Source organism: Athene noctua, chromosome 5 (assembly GCF_965140245.1).
Source record: "Athene noctua chromosome 5, bAthNoc1.hap1.1, whole genome shotgun sequence".
NCBI classification, from domain to species: Eukaryota; Metazoa; Chordata; class Aves; order Strigiformes; family Strigidae; genus Athene; species Athene noctua.
In genome coordinates this window covers 7,639,957-7,660,497 of record NC_134041.1, presented here as the reverse complement: position 1 = coordinate 7,660,497, position 20,541 = coordinate 7,639,957, and the positions used below count along the sequence as shown (strand labels likewise).

At 40.2% G+C, this 20,541-nt stretch overlaps 1 protein-coding gene across 5 annotated transcripts in view; it reads right to left on the bottom strand.

Moving 5' to 3' along the window:
- The window catches only part of EPS15 (epidermal growth factor receptor pathway substrate 15), a 50,775-nt gene extending 34,422 nt beyond the window's left edge, over positions 1–16,353 (bottom strand). For 4 of the 5 annotated variants that reach the window (XM_074906233.1, XM_074906235.1, XM_074906232.1 and 1 more), the window contains exons 1-8: positions 16,236–16,353; positions 8,980–9,021; positions 4,525–4,614; positions 4,138–4,185; positions 3,055–3,150; positions 2,558–2,623; positions 2,104–2,229; positions 1,554–1,613 (exon numbers count right to left, since the gene is read on the bottom strand). In XM_074906233.1, the coding sequence (XP_074762334.1) occupies positions 1,554–1,613; positions 2,104–2,229; positions 2,558–2,623; positions 3,055–3,150; positions 4,138–4,185; positions 4,525–4,614; positions 8,980–9,021; positions 16,236–16,262 (555 nt within the window). In that variant the 5' untranslated portion in view covers positions 16,263–16,353. The remainder of the gene's footprint in view (positions 1–1,553; positions 1,614–2,103; positions 2,230–2,557; positions 2,624–3,054; positions 3,151–4,137; positions 4,186–4,524; positions 4,615–8,979; positions 9,022–16,235) is intronic. The other variant, XM_074906231.1, reaches the window with a different exon arrangement.
- Between the last annotated feature and the right edge of the window lie 4,188 nt (positions 16,354–20,541).

The following is a 20,541-nucleotide window of genomic DNA, read 5'->3' as shown; positions in this document are numbered from 1 at the left end:
ATATAACCTAAAGCATTAGTTAAAAAATAACTTGGTAGCACTTTTTCATTATGTTTCTCCTTTACAAGTCCTCTCAACTGAATTGCAGCTTATTGCCTTCTGACCTGTGTTTTTCATTACTACTTTCTTCTGAGGTACAGTGTTTAGCAAATGAAGTTCAGTATCTTCTAGAACATTAAAATGATTCTCTTAAATATTACCAAGCTTGTACCACCACTTGTGGAATTTTGAGAGAACACTTCAAACAATTGAGTGATTCCAGGAAAAACAGTGAATACCTTCACTTATCTATTCTTTTGTCGTGGTTGTATGTTTCAATAATGCAATGACTGTTGTTCAAGATACAGAACCACATATTAAAGAAATTCTATAATACTTTACCGATTATCAATTTATCTGAAACATTTCCCCAGAGTGTATCAATCTTCTGAGGTCAAAGCTAAAAGTCTAAAGAATTACAGCATAAACACAAGAAATCAAGTATAACAACAGTTAACTACTAAGGTCTTAAAGGAATTGGTTTCAAAAGAAACTGAAGCATATAGGTGCTTGAAGATGACCAGAACAATATTCAAGAGAACAATTTTTGCACTTTTATCCTTTCTCAAAAAGATACACGAGAGAAGAAAAAAAAAATTAATCCTATTTATATTACAGAGAAACAAACAAAAGTTTTGATGTTGTCCATAACATCTATTCTTGACAACTAAACAGGTATTTTAAGTTTTCTTTTTATTTTTTAATTTTGACTCTGAAAGGATGAGCAGAAGTTTAATTTTAATTTCTACAAACTAAAGGCTGGCTTTAGTCCCACCTGAGGATAGAAAGGTCATATTACTTTTTCAGTATTCTTGCACTGCAAAGTGCAGTTAAGATACTTTGTGAGCTTTTCCAAACCTTTAGAAGTTAGGTTTGGTAGTTCTCTACATAAAATGAAACTCCAGAGTGAATGCATAATTTCTTCCTCTTCAATTCACTTACATGCAAAAAAAAGCTGAAAGTTTTGAAAAAAAATTGATGCGTGGTTACTATAACATTCAAGACTTACACAGTCTTCAAAAGCAAGAGCTTCCCACTCTCTTCTCACTTGCCATTGCTTGGGGGAAATGAAACTTTTTTACCACTTCTTATATTATTTCATAAGTCCTGGCATTAATAGTGTTAAAATTCTAACTTGCTATGAACTTCTGAAGAATTTATATATCATTTCTTTAACGTTTTCCTCAAAGGTGTCTTGAAGTATTTAAGTCCTATAAACACTGAAGGCTAAGGTAAAACTTTTTCTGTGAAAACACTCATTCTCTCAGGAGACAGCAGATCACAGGTGTAAGTTTTTAACAGCTCCTTTAGCCCACAAAGAAAGTTTCTGCTGTGTATTGAGAGACATTCAACAAACTGACAGAAACATTCAAAACATTCAGAAATCTTGATTAAGGTCTCTGAATAAAGGCAATAAATAAGCCACACAAACAGTCAAAAATTAATATACAATGCATCTATTTTAAACCCCTGCCATTAGGGTTTCAAAATCCCAAGAGGCAGAAAATACTTACAACTGCGAACTCATCTCGATCCAACATTCCATCACGGTCAATATCACTTAATTCCCACACCTACCAATAAAAAGCAGAATATAGGGATGTTTGCCTGAAATGAAGCAGTTTCCTATTTAAAACCTCATTAAAAACAAGAACAGACTCCCTCCACCATATCCTAAATTCTATTAAGATTAACATCATCAGTTTTCAGTGAGCAAGACAGATTCATATAAATCATACAGAAGAAGAGAGATTAAGTTGGAGACAGAGTACACTAAGAGCACCCTTCCCTAAACAAAATGTTAGAGAATACATAACTGATACACTGCAGGAAGAGGCAATCAACATATCAAAAGAATTTGTTTGTTTGGAGGGGGGTTTCTGTGTTTTGTAGTTCCCCCCCCCCCCCCCCCCGTTTAATAGTTATACCAGTGTGGCCACTCCATAAGATAGTATTCAATAGTTAGGTTCATTACCACAAATCTCCAATTTGTAAGAGAGATGTTACCGAGTGTAGCACAGTTACTATTTGTGAATTAACAATTAAGAAGAAATACATTCTTACTCGTCCTAAGATATCCACTGGCAGTTTTGAGTTAAGGAGTACAGGTTTCACCTTATCACCTGACAACAGTCCATTCACAGGATTTAGGCTGTCAAAAATAGCATCATACTTGGCCTTGTCTTCCAGCTGCAGGGGCAGAAAAAAGTATTACTTATAGGAACAGTCACACTCAAAGCCTAAGAAGGAGTAGTTCAAAACTCAGTGAGTTTTATTCTTCAGTTATTTTTATGGCTTCAGGTAACTATTCTTTTTTTTTTTCCTTCCCCATTTCTAAACATGAAGAGATTTCAAGTGGTTTTATCAAATTAGGTCTTATAGCTCAAAGATTTAACATAAATGGTAATTTATCACACTTCATAAACTATAGCTACCAGTAGCATTATATTTTTCTCAGACTTATGTTTTCTTGCAAACCACATCATAGTTCTAGATACTAGCCTGATCTTTAGTTTACCTTAACAGCCCATGGTACATCACTTGATGCTGTTCCACTGAGTAGCAAAGGACTACTAGTATCAGTCTAAGGAAAAACAAGAAAAAACCCACATTAAAAGAGACATGGTTCCAACCTTGCAAAACCACTCCCTTATTTGAAAAGGTGCTCTTTCACAAAGTCAAGCCAGAACTGCATTTCAATCACTCATATGTTATTTAAGGATACCAAAATTTAGAGTAAGAAATTTAAAATGTTTCTTCCATTAAGGATAACATTAATAGAATAAATACAATATATACATATTCAAATTACACACAATTTTATATGCCCCACTAGAACATGTAACACCTTATTCTTACACCATTTTGCTTAGTTTTCCCCTCCTGTAGGGCCCTATTGCCCGACAACATCACTTTCAGAAGTGTTTGGCATTTACAGCAAAACTTCCTAATTGTTCACTCAAAAGCAGTTCTTATTAATGAGCTGATATGTTCAATTAAAAAATGAAATCTTACAAATCTTGGTGGAGGAACAGGCAAATTAAGACTACTCAGGGAAACATCCAATCCATTCTGTGCACATGCTACAAGTCGTAAAGCCACAAAAAATTCCTACAGGAAAAATGAAATTTTAAAGGATTTATTATATGAAAATACTCAAATTTCAAAAGAATTAAGAGCTTTTCTAGTATTGCCATGTATATAAAGGGTTGCAAATGGCTTCAAAGGGGGTCACAAAGTGACAGAAAGCAGCAGACAGCAACTGCAGCAATTCCTCCAGCAAGGCAAAGTTTGTAATTACTAGCTCCAAGCTTTTAGTAACTTCCTGGCTAGTGCAGTCAGTTCTCAGCACTCAGTTCTTCTATGGCAGAACAGTGAAAATTTAAAGTAGCAATTATAGCTTTTTATCTTGGAGGAACGGAGTTTATCCCACAGGCAGCAGTGATGGAAGGGGAGGAAAGAAAGGTACAACACGAGAAAAATGAACCAAAAGTCTGGAAAAAAAAAAAAAAAAATTATTTGGTAGATCCTACAAGCTCTTTGTATGAAGCAGTTAGCTCTCCATGGGTTGTTATTTAACTAACTATTCTTCAAACCAAACAGCAACATACATTAGAGCTTTCCAGTAGCACCACTGATACACGTCTGACTGCCATCCTGCTCACCACTACAACTCTGGAAGAACAACTCCGAACAGAATGTACTAATGTCAAGTCTACCAAAATTAGATAAGTAAGAATTTTGAAGGTTTTGCTCGAATTTTAATTTCTGAATTGTTTCCTCCAAGATTAAGAGGAAAAGTCACCTTTGTAGTAAATACAGTACATTAACTCTTAAATTACTTCTCAGTACATTGTATTGCACAGCTACATGGCAGCTCATTTTATGACTGAAAGAAAAACTCATGAGGTAGCTGAAGGCTGCTTAATTTACTGTAGCCTACACTGAAGTAGGAAGTACGTATCTAGTCCCAATTAGAAAAATCTGACAAAAAAATATCAGAATAACTGTTATCCTGAACCAGAAATCTTAACTTTTATCTTATTTAAGGCTTGGTAATGGTTAGAGTAACCTCATATATGATATAAATAATCATACCTGTTTGTTCAGGATACCTTTCCCATCAGTATCAGCTAAGTCCCAAATCTAAAACATAAAAATAATAGACACGGTGTTCCACAGCACTGAGAGGAAGCTGGCAAGTTCTCACTCCATTTAACAATGCATTCTCGGATAAATGTTCAGGTCCTAACTTTCACGATAGCACTTACTTGTGATGAGAAATTTAAATATTGTTTTAATTTCCACCACAAGCTACATAGACAGTAGAATAAGGAAGGATACTGAATTTGGGAACTACTAGACAGCACAACTGAAAACACATTAGGAAAATCATGTATGCTGCGGTATCACTAAGTATTTTAATTTACACAGGACACTAACTGAAGCAAGAGACCGGATAATTAAATAATTGTCATTAAATACCTTTCCAAGTACCAAATCTGTCAATCCAGACTTTTTCAAGAAAACAGCTGCATCAGAAGCTAACACTCTTCCAGCATTAGCAGCATCAACCTGGTGGGGGAAAAACAAAAACAACCAACCTCGCATGACAAACTAGCTTTTGATTTGATGCTATCTCTTTACACAGGCTTTCAAAAAGCTAGCACAGAAGAATACTCAAGTTAACACAGTCACTTTGAGAACAATCTTCAGACTTTTTTTTAAAAATTAAAACTCCCTTTCATTAAGACTCATGTTACATTAGAATTATTCCATTTTGAACTAGCTGCTCCAGATTTAATGTTAATAGGCAGGCTTTGGAAGTTGATATTTTAAACTATCACTGAAATTCTAGGTACATTATGCATATATATCTAAGGACCTTTCACATTTTAATATGTTTTACCATGTTCCAGAAAAATACATCTGTCTGTACACAACGAAGACACAGAGAGATAAGAACTTTGCCTAGATGACCCAGTTTGGGACAGAAGCAAGGAAAGTAACTCGGGTGTCCCAAGTCACAAGCTGGCACTCCAACAGAAGCTTACTCTGAGAGGTCATCAATGAAAATTTAGAGTAATCCCACTTAAAAACGGAGGAAAAAATGGTAAAACAATCAAATGCCCACTGCTCTAAGTTTCTAACCATTGATTATGGCTGGGTTTCAAGTTCTCCAGTACTAAGTTTCAAGTACATACAAAGGCCCAAGAATTTCTCAAGTTATTCAGTAAAAAGAGAAGCTTGTTCACATTAGGCCATCATGTAAACCTATCTGATTAGCCCTTTGTAATCTCAGGATTTTCTTCTTGATGCCTGCAAAACATTTGTTTTGTAAGGACAAAGAAGTCCCAGAGTTCTATTACATTTAATTGTCCAGCTCTGAATTCATTACTGTTATGGTCTGAAAAAGAAAGCTCTGCTTGAAGATACCTTTAACCACCCTAGAAGAGGGAAATGCTTACTCCCTAAAGTGAAACTTATTTACACAATGAAGAAGTTGTTGATAGTTTTGGCAGAATATCAACCAGTATGCATGTCTCCCTGGATCAATAGGGAGATCATTAAAATAGTTCATTATTCAAGTTCCTAAGCAAGAACAGTACCTCAGCTATATCTTCAAGTGGAAGAAGCAAGCAGTAAAACTTACATCACCTACATGAGGACAAGGGAAATTAAGGAAAAGCTGCAAGTCTTTGAGAGCCTAAAGCAAAAAGATGCCTAAAAAGGGCACAACATGGAGAAGAGCACTGAGGGTATCTTTAGTCATTTCAAACTGTCAGGCTTCCTACAGACAGTAGCTGTACAGGCTCTACAAGAGAGAGATCAAATAATATATTACATTTTATAGATTAAAAATTATATAATATCATTTTCAAAGACAGAGTCTTCCCACCTATCCTCCCAGCTGAGAAGCCCTGAAACTCTGAAGAATTTGTGACATGATAAACATTTCAAAGGACAGGAAAGAGGCAACAGAGGTCACGTATTTTCCACACTTCCTGAACAGAAAGAGACCAAGAACAAAAACCAAAATCATACAAATCAACGAGCATGCACGGAAAACTGAAGTACAAGCACAGAAAGAATAACCTGATGCTAGCATTAGACTTCCCAGGACCCCCTTTTGAAGATCAATGCTTTTTGAGCACCTGCTGAACACTGAGTCATCATGGCTGCCTTTGAAATAGCCTGAGAATGACTAGTGAAAACTAGTGCTTCAGATGCACAGAAAGTTTGGGAATATACAGCAAAACACTTGACGATGATGATGATGCATTGCATCGCTTACAGTGTCATAGCTTTGTGTTTAAACAAAGAGCATATTCAATATTTTGTGTGGAATGCAAGATCAACCTTCCAATTTCACAGGTGCAGCACACACAAGGTGCCCAAAGTAAACAGCTCCCAGAGATGGGCTTAGAACTAGCTTGTGAAAGACTGTGGAGAATTTATCATTTGGAAAGCATGCTGCAGCAGATGGAAGGTTGGCTGTAGACACTTCTAAAAATGAACAAAAAAACCTCAGAAAGCAATTCAAAAAGCACCATTTAATATGAAAGTGAAAACATCTTTTGTTTTCAACATAACTAATATGATTTTAATTAGAAGAGGTTGTTTCCTATAATTGAGGAGTCCCTGGTCAGGGCAATAAAATGATAAACAATACAGCCTTGTAGCTAGCCTGCTTCCTCAGATTTTTTTAAGATATCTAATTCAGTCTGGATGGGAGAGCTGCTCATATTATAGGCAAAAAGGTTGCCAAGACATCAAATCCCCTTTTCAGTTCCTGGAGTCGACCTGATTCTTGGCATCCATCCAGAAAACCTCCAGCCTAGGACTTTTCTACCCTTTTAGAAAAGTCAAAACAACACAGTTATCAGCTGTGTTTACTTTGTATTTCCCCACCTCCAGCCCAAAGGAAGGTGACTGAGGGATTGAAGCAGGATTCTTCTTTAACCCAATATGGATGCAGTTTCTCTTTGTGCAACTAATTACTTAAATGTCAGCAACTTCTTTTTTTTTTTTTTTTTTTTAAAAGGGCTGATTTCAATTTCTTTACACATTACTGAGTCTTGCATGCTGGGATGGGGGCCCTTACTAAGCATTAAAATACTGCAAAAAATTGGTTTATGTTTGAATATGGCACTGAGATGATCAACAGTGTTTGTCAGTTATATGTCAACTTGGTAGAGCTTTTTCTCTGATGTGCAAAAAGCAGTTTTCGTAGCTGTACCTGCCAACAAGTCCCTTCTTGCAAGCTGTCTTTTGTAGGGCCAGAAATGATGAAAAGTCAAAGGCACATCTGGTGTCATTAGGTCACAAAGTAACAGTGAGAAGTACTTCAACTCAGGATTCATCAAGAATTCAGCAGCAGCTCAGGCATACTGCTTACCTGCTACACTGCATCACATGATTAAGTAATTTCCTACTACTTCATGACATATCTTTAAATTTATCCTTTAACTTTACCTTGTTTTGCAAGTCACTCTAGAAGAGGTTAAACAACAAAACTTTTATTTGAAAGGCTTCCCTACTGAAATGTTAAGATTCCAATCCCCTTCTAAGTACAGAGCCAAGGATTTATACCCATTTCACAACACACATTATGCCAGATGAATTACTTTAAATTTGTGATAGAACTGAAAGTGTACTAAGCATCAGAGCTATTTCAGGTGATGAATTTATTCTCAAGTTGCATGGAACACTCTAAAGTGCTTCTGGTATGAAAGAATAAAAACATGCTCTACCAGCACCATAAGACAGAGTGGGAAATGTCTTCCTAACATTTCTATTCTGTAAATTGACGTCTCCTTATCTAAGGGAGGGAAGGAAAAAGTTATCTAGTGCAACTGGAAGTCTTTAGATGCAGTACATTATAAAGCCACTCTCTAGGATAAATACTTGCAGAAAAGAGTTTGGTTGAGCAAGTCAGAAAATTAGTCCTCTGGAAAACCACTAACGGTAACATCACGTTTAAGGAATCCCTGTTCCTGTAGATTACTGAGACTGCTGGACAACAAGTAGTGCTCCAATTTCACTAGGCTATATATTCCAACAAAGGCAGGATGCTAAGTGACTTAGGAACCATTTGTGCTTAAACTCAGTTTATCTACTTTTTACTTCAGGGTTAAGCAATTGCAGTCATCGGGAAGAGACAGACAGGCATGTGGCAAAGATGATACATGACAGTGACAGTCAGTAGTATCGAGCTAGGAAACCTAACATGAAAAAAAAAAAGTTCCTTGCCTTTTCTTGGGACCTTACAATGATCACCATAATATGAGATTCTCCTAAGGCTTTTAATCCAATGCCTAGAGATAGACACACAATGGATCTGTCCATGAGACTGAAGGAAAACTATGTGAGGGTTATAAATAAAAAGTATACTATAATGTTTTATTTTTATATATAACTTAAAAATAAAATATAACACAAAGTCAAGTATTTGTTGAGTGAAGCTGCAAGAACCCATATGCACTCTTTCATCATTCAATGACCTTCCATCCATATTTCACTCCTTACAGCATCCTGTGAGCACCTCTGGGGATACTCTGAGATGCAAGTCTTACATGACAATAACTGCACTACAAACACAAGAAATTCAGCTTCACTTGTAAAAATGAACAAAGAATATATCAATACAGTATTTCACAAGAATTTACTCCATTCTAAGAGCTAATGGTCTGTTATAACTGTGATGTATTTCACACACACCTGGCAGTTCCCTAGCAAATTATCTAAGTAACCTTACAACCAATATTACATTTATACTGATATAGCTCAGACCTAAGTGTGTTATTAAAAAATATATTTTAAAGCAGAACAATTCTCCTTGAGCTTTTATTGTTTACAGTCAGTCATGCTGAAATCAACAGCAAAATAATATTATTTATTTTAAATACAAAGTTTTTCTCTCAACAAGAACATACATACCTGTCTATAGAATTTCTCATACACAGGATTTGCACTCGACAGCTGTAAAAGAGAGAAAGAAAATTAACCCTCAAGAGCCATATTTCAAATTCCCCTCTCCCTGGATAAACAAAGACATAAAACACTTCTCAATGGTCTTCAAAAAAGCATTAAGCATGTATATAATTCTGTTTATTCTGTAAAACGATGAGGACTATGACAGCTCTTTATGCTGTAATTTTTAGAAGACTAACTTCTTGTTTTGAAGTCAGTGATACTAACTCTCAGATTACTGCCAGACAAGTCATCAGGTTAGGCAGTATGAAACAAGAACTTGCAAGCAAGATCAACTATATACAAAAGAAGAAACCTGAAACGATACAGACTAGGAAGTGCTCTCTGACGAGTACAAAGCAACATAGTTGTGTTTCGTTATCCACTGCACTATCATTTAGAAGTTAGTGTCATATGCAACTAGTCTGTAAAATTTTCAGATATCCAAATTATCTTCTGGATTCATAACTAAATCCACAACAGTAGTACCAAATTAAGGGAGAGGAATATTTTAACTTAGGTTTTTGTAACTTGAATCCTTGCCAGAGAACTTCTGCCTTAGTTCCACTGCCATCTACCAGACATTCAGTGCTCACCTAAACTTAGGTGGACAAGGATAAAACAGCTTCCTTGGAAAAGGCCCTTTCTTTATGAATTTATTTTTAAACCATTCTTAGAAACTCAAAAAAAGCCTAAAGCTTGAAACCATGCAAAACCTACTATCTTGGCCTACACTAAATAATTCTACCCAAGAGATTCCCAAGACATGTATTGTTAGGGTTACTTCTCTTCCACGATGTAAACCCAGGCAGAAAATCAGATACTATTTTCATGAAGTGCACATTGCCTAAACCAAAGATTGTGTGCATAACTGCATGTATTTATGCAGAGGATAACCCTAGAATTACCGCAATGTGCACCCTCGCAAACCCAGACAGAACAACTTCACGTAATACAAGTAAATTACACAATCCATACTAAAAAACCCCAAACCACATAACTTCGAATACCATCCAGAAATAGAATTCTCCCCTTTAAGAGGAACATGATCTTAAAACCCAGGATTTACAAACCTTTGTACAAACTGAATTCAATCAGGTAGCTTTGTCAGCCTTAAAACTTAGAAGTTTGCATTGAAATATGGAAACCAACGGTATTCTAGATGCTGTCAATCATATAGTTGTAGAAAACTCTTTACTACAGCGTGTATAAATGGTGACAGCTTAAATAAAACCAGATGCATTTTCCTATAGCAACAACTAATACAGTGGCTCTTCTGGCTACACACTTAGATGTTCAGAAGTGCTCATTATCAAAGAATATTAAAGAAGGGAAATTTGGTAGAAATAATGGATTTAGTGTGATCCTGTTCAACTACAGAAAAGGCACAGTATCACCAGAACATCCTGAAAGATAAAATTGTAGAGAACAGCTAGAAATAAGAGAAGAACTTTCATTCAGACCCTGACATCTACTTATTTCAGCAAGCATGCTGCCCCAGGGTGCAGACACTCAGTTTCTTCTAAGAGTCACATGGCATTTCTGATTCTCTAGTTGGCTTCTTGTTTGTCTGGGAGTTTTTTTAGGAGGGAGGAGAAGGGCTGGCGAGTTTTCATTCATTTGTTGGGAAGTGGGTGGGAAACCTCTCACGTAGCGAAGACATTAAAAGTTATATATGCTGGGAAACCATCACTGGTATTCACTGCAGTACTTCCATTTATATAGCTTAACCTTGCTCTGACTTTGCTCTGGTACTCAAAGACATTATTTCAGCCATCAACTAAGCAGGTATTTACACATCCCTTAATAGCCTGATGAAATATATTCAAGTTTTGCCAGACCTCTGACTACTGTAACACCAATATAAGAAACAACACTTTCAATCACTTTCCAGCATGCTCCAAAGCATACTATATTTTAACTAAAGCTCAAATGCTCTACTTCCTAACTCAGCTACACTTGAATAACAATCTAGAGGGATAGAGATAGTTCTCCTAAACAATCAAGTCTTTTACTTACTAAGTATTACTTCATTATAACATAAAAGTATTGGCACAGAATCAAATTAAAGCTATGAGCAGAAAACTACAACAAAGTTGGCCAGCGCAGGTGCTAGAAGTATGAATTCTCATGCATCATCTCTTGCCCAATATCACCCTTTGTTCAGCCAAATGTTTCATTTTTACAGCCAAATGGATCACTGTCACTCCTGGACAGGAAATATCGTGTTGAAGTCCTGCAATGAAAACACCAAGTGCAAAACAATCTTTTCATTCAGTACTTGGAGTACAAGCCAGTAATTCTTTTTTATTTTATTAGCGTTTCCAATATTCATTTTAACATCAGTATCATCGCAATAACTGAAATCTCTTGTGACACCAAACAACAATAGTGGTAAAAAAGTTTCCCAGGCTATTTTACTAGTAACAGACTTGTTTTTATTTCAAAGTATACCCCACAACAAAGCAACAGATACAAATACAGTCTAGGATATTCTCTGAGATAAGAAGAAAAATACTGCTCAACACCTTTCAAAGTGCTGCTGTAGAATTTACCTGGCAAAATTCTTTTTATGGGATTTGTAACAACTAATTGCAGGGAGTAAATTCAACTTGATTTTCAATGTAAAAAGGAGGGAGGGAGGGAGAAAAGGTCATATTCCACAGTGTACAAAAATAGAAATACATTATTATGATTCCATTTAAAAGTTTATCACTTCATATGAGCAACATCTGTTCTAGTAATGACAACCTTTGTTACAAACCTATGAACTTTAGAATACTAACCTAGAAAATAAAACACACCTTCAGGGACAACTGTCTTTTTCATCTTCTGTCATCAATCAAGACTTTATAGCCCCATGTTTTCATCCCTCTGGCACACCTGCATTTAAGTGTAGGTAAAATACTACTACCAGTCTGTCCACCCCACCCATCCACAACCTTCCTTTGCACAAAAAAGGTTTAAAAACAAACAAACAAAAAAGATGTCCACTGAGAAAAACAAAAATAACTTGCCCCTCCAACCCAAATGAGACAGAAGGGGAGAAACAAGCTATTTTATCTTGATTAAAATCCAAAATACTTTATTCTATCACGATGCAAAACTCTAGGATTTATTTTAAGTTTCCAGGCCGAACGACACAATCTGGTTCTAAGTGTTCTTCACAGTCAACCAGCCAAAACCCAGGTAAGTTTAAGGCAGCCTGTTTTTCTTACAATTCCCTTTCCAAACAATAATCAACTTGTCTCCTTTCTCCTATCGCTTTACTGTCTTATCTCAAGTGTTTCATGATAAAGATTTCTGCCACTTCTCATTATATAACCAAGCACATCTCCTACATTGGTAACAAAAAATAAGAAAATATTTACCACGAATATTACCAAGTACTTCAAAATTCAGCACTTTCATTCCCATTGAACACCTGAAGTATGCACAAAAACTCTGCAGTCTCCTCTCTGCATAGATGTCTGTCACTACATAATTCAGAATGGTTCGATTTAATTTTCAATTCACTACAAGAAACGTCTACCATCTTCTAATCGGTACTGAACAAAGCTCATATAACATGAAAGAGTAGCTCTGCTGCCTTTTTAGATACAGCTACTCTCCAACATGGTTGATACAATATCAATTAATCAAAAAAATTAAGTTTTTTAGGAGCAGTCAGCCTCCTCTATATGCAAGTATAAACACACACGTATACTTGGATTTCCTCATCTTTCATGAAGGACAGAAAGAGGAACAACAGATCTCTCACTCCAGTAAAAAGAACAAAACAAGATTTTATCATTTTGCTGATCCCTTAAAAAAAAAAATAAAAATCACAGTTTGCTGGAGACTTCAAAAGCTTTGGCTCTACATTATGTATAACATACACATATGAGCATGTCATTCATACTGTAAGTATTCATATCCTAGGTATTCCAGTAACAAGACATTAATCCCAGCAATGCATGCATTAGACGGGTATCTACCTACCTCAGTCTCAGTTCTAATACTTGATGCTTCCCTTCGACAAGACAGCAGAGCGTTCTGGACTCCATGACACAATACTGAAGTTTAAACTGAGAGTTGCAGCTTATCAGGATACAAATTGTTGTTACATGACTTTATCTTGTTTACCAAAGCAGCTTATAACTACCACATTTTTCACAAAAAGCATTCCATGACATCAGGAACACAAAAAGTTGCTTCCCTATTCTCCCTATTTCTTTACAGTCCTTCCCCAAACTTCGGCCTTCCCCTTCACTCACACCTAGGTAGTTTTTCAGAATAAACCACAAGTTCAATTTTCAAGAGCAACAAGAATTTTTTGAACATCCATATCACACCAGCTTTCAACAAACACCTTCCCCACGATCAACATGCATTTTCTGCATCTTCAGTTTTCTATTCTTCTTCCCTAAATGAAACAGGCCAGATCAGCAAGCATCCTTGGAAGGTCAGAAATACAACTCCTTATCTTAGCTATAGTTTTCCAACAACAGATGACAGCTTGTGGGATAGGAACAGTTCCCTCTCATTGACGTTGCTCACTTGTTTCCAAACTAAAGGCAACCACAATAAAACATTCACTTGGTAGAAGCTTCCTTAGAAGTTCCACATTAACTTCACAGTTATGCTCAGACCATAACACTTACTGAGCAAATGCAAGTGGCAACAAGATCTTGCAGAATGGGTTCAAAAATGGGGAGATAAAAGCAGCTTCAGATTATTTCTAAATGGGGGGGGAGGAGAGGGCGATAATCACCTCCAGTTTGCAACACTCTTTCAAGCATATTTGGTGTGCTAAATTTCACTACAGCTACACTGTTCTGAAATATTTTTACTAATCAGCTAACAGAACACAATTAGCAACCAAAAATTTCAAATTACTTAAATAGAGCTTTGATATTCAAATAAAGGATGTTCAGCCCTCTCAGACGCTGCAGCTGCAAAGCAATCTGAAAATACCCTAGACTCATTTGGAAATACCCAACTTCCTAGCCACATTAAATCACAGTCAAACCAAACATGGGAAGGAGAAAAGAAAATCTGACACAACTGTGAGCTTGACTGCAGGTTAATACGCCCCTTATTCTCTGCGTGTGGTCTACAGCAGAAAGTACCTGTGTACATTTCATTGCTGGTGTAACTGATCTAACTGCAGCCAGTAACTGTACCCCCCACACCATCATTTTCACTTCCTCATGATCATCTAAACAGATTTAGAACTTAATTTGTTATGACTTTTCATGGCCCTGAAACTCCAGAAGTTAGAACCTACATTGAAGAAATTATCTTTAAGTTTGCTTGACTTTCTAAGATGATTTATATGCAATGCAAGAAAAAAAAAAAAGTAAAAAAAGAAAACTCCACATAAGTGGTCAACAACAACAGAAATAGCTTCCCCTATTTAACTACTGACGTAAGCTGTAGTCACAATGGTTTTAAGGATACTGGCAATTTTTCTGCTTCTGTCAACATTATCACATTTGGTTTTAGTCCCTCTTTCACGTGATCAAAAAAAGTAAATATATTGTACAATGAAAGGATTACGCAGCCTGTAAGCATAATATCTTGCTGTAGAACGCACCAGAGCGGACACTCCTCCCCTCTCCCCAAATAAAGAGCCAGAATAGCCCCTGCTTTAGACCAACAGGCTGTTGGTCTATGAAAACTTTTTCCTTCTTCAGTAAGGAGATAAACTTTTTTCTTTTGCTTGAAGACTGTTGAAAGAGACACAGAAAAGACTAACCTAATATTTTTTAATATTAAAGCACGCTTTCACAGAAGGTACTATACTTCATAACTACGTATCTTTAGACCTTTAAAGACAAATTTATTTTCTCCACATATTTGAAGTTCATCACTGAACTATTCCTTCTTTCCTCCAAATAGTTGGCGATTTTCTCAGAAGTCAACTACATAAGTGACTAACTGCAAATTGAGTAGCCTTGCTGCCAACTTTTTAAGTTTACTTATGTGGGCTTAAGTGATTCATGCTTATCTACCGGCTTTACTTACTGTAAATGTGACAACTGATTATCAGATTGAAACATCCCAAGCCAGGAGCGTGTGCCTGCCTCGAGTCACTGCTAAATGAAACAAAAATGTACCAAGTGCAGTTTATTAGGCATCAAATCCCTAGGGAATAAGACATAGTCCTAACAGTATAGAATAATTTATATGAAGAGATTCTACCACCACCAGGAAAAAAACCACAAGCAACAAAGATTTAGGCAAATCTCACGATCACCTGAGCACAAAATGGTGCCAAGATTCTCCCAGTTTTAAGACCACCACTTGCAGAGCTCCTCAGTGTCAGGCACCTGTACAGGCAGTACACAAAAACGGCCCCCACACTATGGGACCCACCAAAAGAAAAGGTAAAATGACTTCCAAGTTACGTTTCTGTTAAAACAAGGAATCAAGCTCTCCCTCCAGGCTGGTCTCCTCTCACAGCGCCCATCACCACGCCGACGCCGTCACCTCCGGCGAGCCGCTCCCTGCCGGCCGCCCAGAGCTCCGGGGCGCGGGCAGGGAGGCTGGCCCGGAGCCCGCCCGCCCAGACACCGGCGCAGAGTTACCCAACCCAGAGCTATCGCGTTTCAAACCCTCAGCCAACGCTCCCCTTGCCTCCGACTTCACCACCTGCCCTCAAAATTTACGGGGCGGGTTTTGTTGTTTGTTGTTGTTTAAACCAGGCGCCCTGCGTCCTTCTGGCAGACAAAAGACCAACCGCGACTCCGGCCGCCGCAGCCCTGAGCTCCGCGGGCTGCCGGGCGCTGCCCGCCCGGAGGGCCGCTCCCCGCCCGGGGGGAGGCCTGCGGCCGTGCCCCCGCCGCGCTCCGCCAGCCCGCCTTGCCCCCTCGGCCCCGGGCACAGGCACCTGCAGCCGGGCGGGATCGCGTTCCGCGGCTCGGGGCCCCCCGCCCGCCTCAGCCGCCACCTGACAGCGCCGGCGGCCGTTCGCGCGGCGGGGCAGGGCTGCGGGGCGGCGGCGGGCACACAAAGCCGCCCCGCCACGGGGCCCTCCGGCAAGCACCGAGCCACTCCCCAGCGGCGTCGAGGCGGCCCCGCCACCCGCCCCAGGAGCGGGTCAGCCCCGGGCCCCTCTCCTGTCCCGAACCGCCCCCCGCTCCGTGCTGCCGGGAGGCGCCAGGCCTCGGAGCCCGCCGGCCGAGGGAGGCGAGCGGCGGGCAGGGGCGGGGAGCGCCCCGGCGGCCGGCAGGAGGTACCTGTGTCAGGGAGAGGTGGGCGGCCATGCTGCTTCCATCATGCACCGGCCGGGCCGCAGGAAGGACGCGCCGCGGCCCCGGCACTCACGGCCCAACTTCAGCAACTTCCCCAGCCCGGCCCCCGCCAAAACACGGCACCGGGACGGCCGGAGCCGGAGCCGCACACGGCAGCGGGCAGCCGCCAGCCGCCAGCAAAACCGGGCGCCGGAACCCGCTCGAGGCAGCTGCAACAAAAACCCGGAGCCGGAGTTGTTGGCCCGATCTGGTGGCAGCATCCCCGCTCCCAGTTCCAAGCCCTCCCCTTACCTTCTGCGGTGGCCCTGCGGGTGCTGGACGTGCTTCAAGCATTTTGAACGGTTAGTCCCCCAGTCCAGTCATGACACAGGTGGGGGAGGTCCCAAAACAGGAGGTGCATCAGGCCTGGGCTCGGTTACAGCAGAACTGGGCAGAGGGCCCAGGAGGAAGCAGAGCTGAGCCCCGCGGGATGTGCTGACCCGACACATCCTCTCCTGGCTCAGCAGCAGTGAGGGGCAGCCCTGGGCTCGGCCTCTTGCCTCTCTCCCCCAGGCCTCTCCACTCACAGGAAATTATATGCCCGTGCAGGCAACTGCTGGTTGTATACATCCTTCTCCCTGGCAGACTGTGCCCAGTGCAACAGTACGGGGAACAGGGGGTCTCCCGGGGGGGAAGCAGAAGAAAGGGGACGAGCAACCCTCATGACAGGAGAAACCTTGAGATGACACAAGCAGCAAGAGGAGCAAGCTGGAATGGGAAGTCAGCTGCACCACATTCTCCTAACCAATTAGAAACAACTGTGTGCAAACTGGCTGAAAGTTATATTTGTGCCATATATTTTTCTGCTCTTTCTCCCACTTAGGGCTCCAGCTTCACCCAGGCAAATCTCCCTCTGCCACCCAGTGAGCCAGGGAACAGAAGAGCACAGACTGCTCCTTCTGTACCTGCTCACTCCCACACACTGGCTATTTCAACTACTATTCTGAGCTCTTTGCACTACCACAGCGTGCATCGATCACCAAGGGTGGCAGGAAAAAACATTCCTATTTTTTGACTTTACCCCAAGATGGATGAGGCACAAATTTAAACCTGAAATACACATTTGGACCAAAAAGTGGAAACTACCTGGAGCCATACTTGATTATTGGAAAGGTGTCACAATGTGCTTTGTTCTCTTTCTCTGTTCTTAATTCTCTACCACTCTGCTTTTTTTTTTGGTGTGTGCTCTTCAGCTCAGTTTCATGCTTGTGCTAATGCTCATGCCCCACCTCTGCATCCTGTCATTCCTCAGCTGGCAGTCATTCTGAGCTGCTATTTCTCATCATCGGTCATGAAACACGTGAGATCCCTCCTTCCTACCTATTCTCTAATAAAGGTTTTGTAGAGGGTCTGCTTTACTGATCTGTTTCTCAGTCATTGTTTCAGCAAGGAAAAGAAGATACGGAGGGGAAGATTATAAGAAGCAAACAGAATAGATATAAAAATATTCACACCATATGCATACTCAGTGTCACACCTCTACTCCACCTCACACTCATTTCCTCCAAAGTAAAATCCCTAGAAAATAGCACAGGATGTTATATTTCTAGGCTTATTTTTAAAAATTCGATAAAAATTGGAATACTACCCCACAGTAATTAATATCTGGAAATGAAACCAAAGGTTTGTAAAACTACAGCTGTGTCTCCTGAGGACAGCAGTATTTGAGCCTGTTAGTATTTGGGAGGGGGCCCCTCAGTAGAGATTTGGAGGGGCTGGGTTTCCATTAGCTGCCATGATCATGCATGGATGCCCTTTGCTCTGTCAATTTTTTTCTCCTTCTCTCGGTCTCCTCTCTCCAGGCGAGGAGAACAGCTAAGGCTTGGCAGCACACTGGTGGCCTCTCAGGAGAGAGGTTACACCCAGGCTGATGTCTTCTCATTGCAAATAGGAGAATGCAAAACATGATAATGGGACCTGGCTCTGGAGTTAGAGGCTTGATGTTGAGAGATGTTGTGAGCAGGATTTTGTGGGCAGGCTCTCTGACTTGGCAGATGTGTTCTTGTTGGTGTTCCCTTTCTCTCTGCTGGGTGTTGAATCAAGTGTTTCCCATCTAGTCCAGCACTAGGCCCCCAGCTGCAGCGAGGCTACTGAAGTAAGGCTGTTGAGTCAAAGAACACCAGGGACTCGTACGGGTACTCACCTCTCCCCACAGACCCCTTCATGCCAGGCAGCCTCACCCAGAGGACTATTAAATGTCCCATGTTCCCTCTGAGCAGAATGTGCTGTCCAGGAGGTATGGCTGCTCTGGCCGAATCACAAAATCATTCAGGTTGGTAAAGACCCTTGGGATCATCAAGTCCAACCATCAGCCCTACTCTACAAAGTTCTCCCCTACACATATCCCCCAGCATCTCATCTAAATCACCCTTAAAGACATCCAAGGATGGTGGCTCCACAACCTCTCTGGGCAGCCTATTCCACTCTCTGACCACTCTTTATGTGAAAATTTTTTTCCTAATGTCCAGTCTGAAACCTTCCCTGTTGCAGTTTAAAGCCATTCCCTCTTGTTCTGCCCCTGAGGGCCTGACCTTCCTGAAGATTCTGGATTAGAAAATCAGCACAACAAAACCCACCATTTTGCTCCCTCAAACAGCGAAGTGCAGTCTGCTGATCCAGAGAGCCTTTTCTTACTGCTGTTGAGCTCTCCGAAGCAGCAGCACACTACGAGCTGCACTTGCTACTCAGAAACTAGCAGGCAGAGCCAGGTACGCAATTACGCACCTTCACCCCTGGCCGTGCATTGAGCATGCCTGGCTCCTCTGAGAGGTGGATGGACTTTGAAAACACATGGCCATCGTGCACGATCATTCTGTCCACAACCAGAGTGCAAAAATCGCTCAAGGTAACCACTGTGGCCTCTGAAAATTAAAATAATGAGTTCCATTCAATCAACGCTGAACTGGTGTGGTCATGTAGATCTTTGCTGTTGTTGAGAGTTCTGTGCCTCCCATAGATGAACATTGTCCTGGATGCCTCCAACCACCTGAGTTAAAACAACTAACTAGTTCACAGCCTCAGACATCTCTATAATAAATACAAGAGCACTCATCAGCCTGCTGACAGTGAATTGTTGTTCTGCAGATTTGTATGAATCTAGAATGACAGCTCCCAGAAGGAAATAGCTATCAGCTTCTAAGCTGAATTGAAATGTTGTCTCCTGCCATAGGGTCATAAAACTGGAGTTCATACTTACTTTCTGTCAAGAGAAAAATTAGGGCTACTAATATTTACCCAAAACAGTTAGCAGGTTTGCAAAACAGTGCCTTCTTAGCCATGAGCAGCTCATTAGAGCTCGGCTAGGGTGGAAGAGCTCCTGAACTGGAACTGGGGGACTTACTAAATGTACCTCTCCCCTTACGTGCTCCCCAGTGGAAACCCCGTTTTTCTGTCTCTCCCTTTGCTGACCCCATGAATCTCGGCCTTTTGCAATATCTCCTGTAATGAGAATTGTGTAGAAGTTGAAGGGGTGGTGAGAATGTGTGTTGGGTTTTTGGGAAAGCTTATTAAGAATATAAGAAAGTCAAAAGATCAATGAACTAGGTAAAAACTTAACAGTTTCATTTTATATCGTCTCACATTCAACGTGAATCTGTATGTCATCTGTAATCTGCTCTGTAATAACAGTTATCTGTTGATATATTTGTCATCAGACCCTCTAGTACAGGACACACTTGATACCGAATGGACACGCAGAACTGTATTAGCATGCTATTATTTGTAAGTATAATAGGATTTTCTATGATTCTAAGTACTGACGTTTTGGCAAATGGCTACCAGATCTCAGTGTTCTTTACTGTTTCTTTAAAAGTACAATGCACAAAGTTAAGTCTATACGGGACAAACAAGGATCTAATAGTAAATCAAAACCAGCCAAATGGTTTGTGAAGAATGGGGCTTGTACCAGTGCAGCTACAATAGCAACAGCATAACCATTTTGGTGCAAACCCCCATTGTAATTCAGTGTGTGTAAAGTGACTTGTTCTAGTACAGTCGACTTGAATTTGAAACCTTTGCTGCCACAAGACAGCGTAGAAAGGCCTTACACGTGAGAATCAGACACTAATGACCTCTGTGTTTTATAAATCTCATACAATCACCAAATACCTTGGTTAGTAAAGCTAATAACATTTTAATCATATCCACTGGTCTTCCTGGAAATTACATCTTAAGTGTCCATCCCTTCCTTTATTATAGCTTTGTTTATGGATCAGCACACAGGAAGCCCATTACTTATTTTTTTCCAAAACAA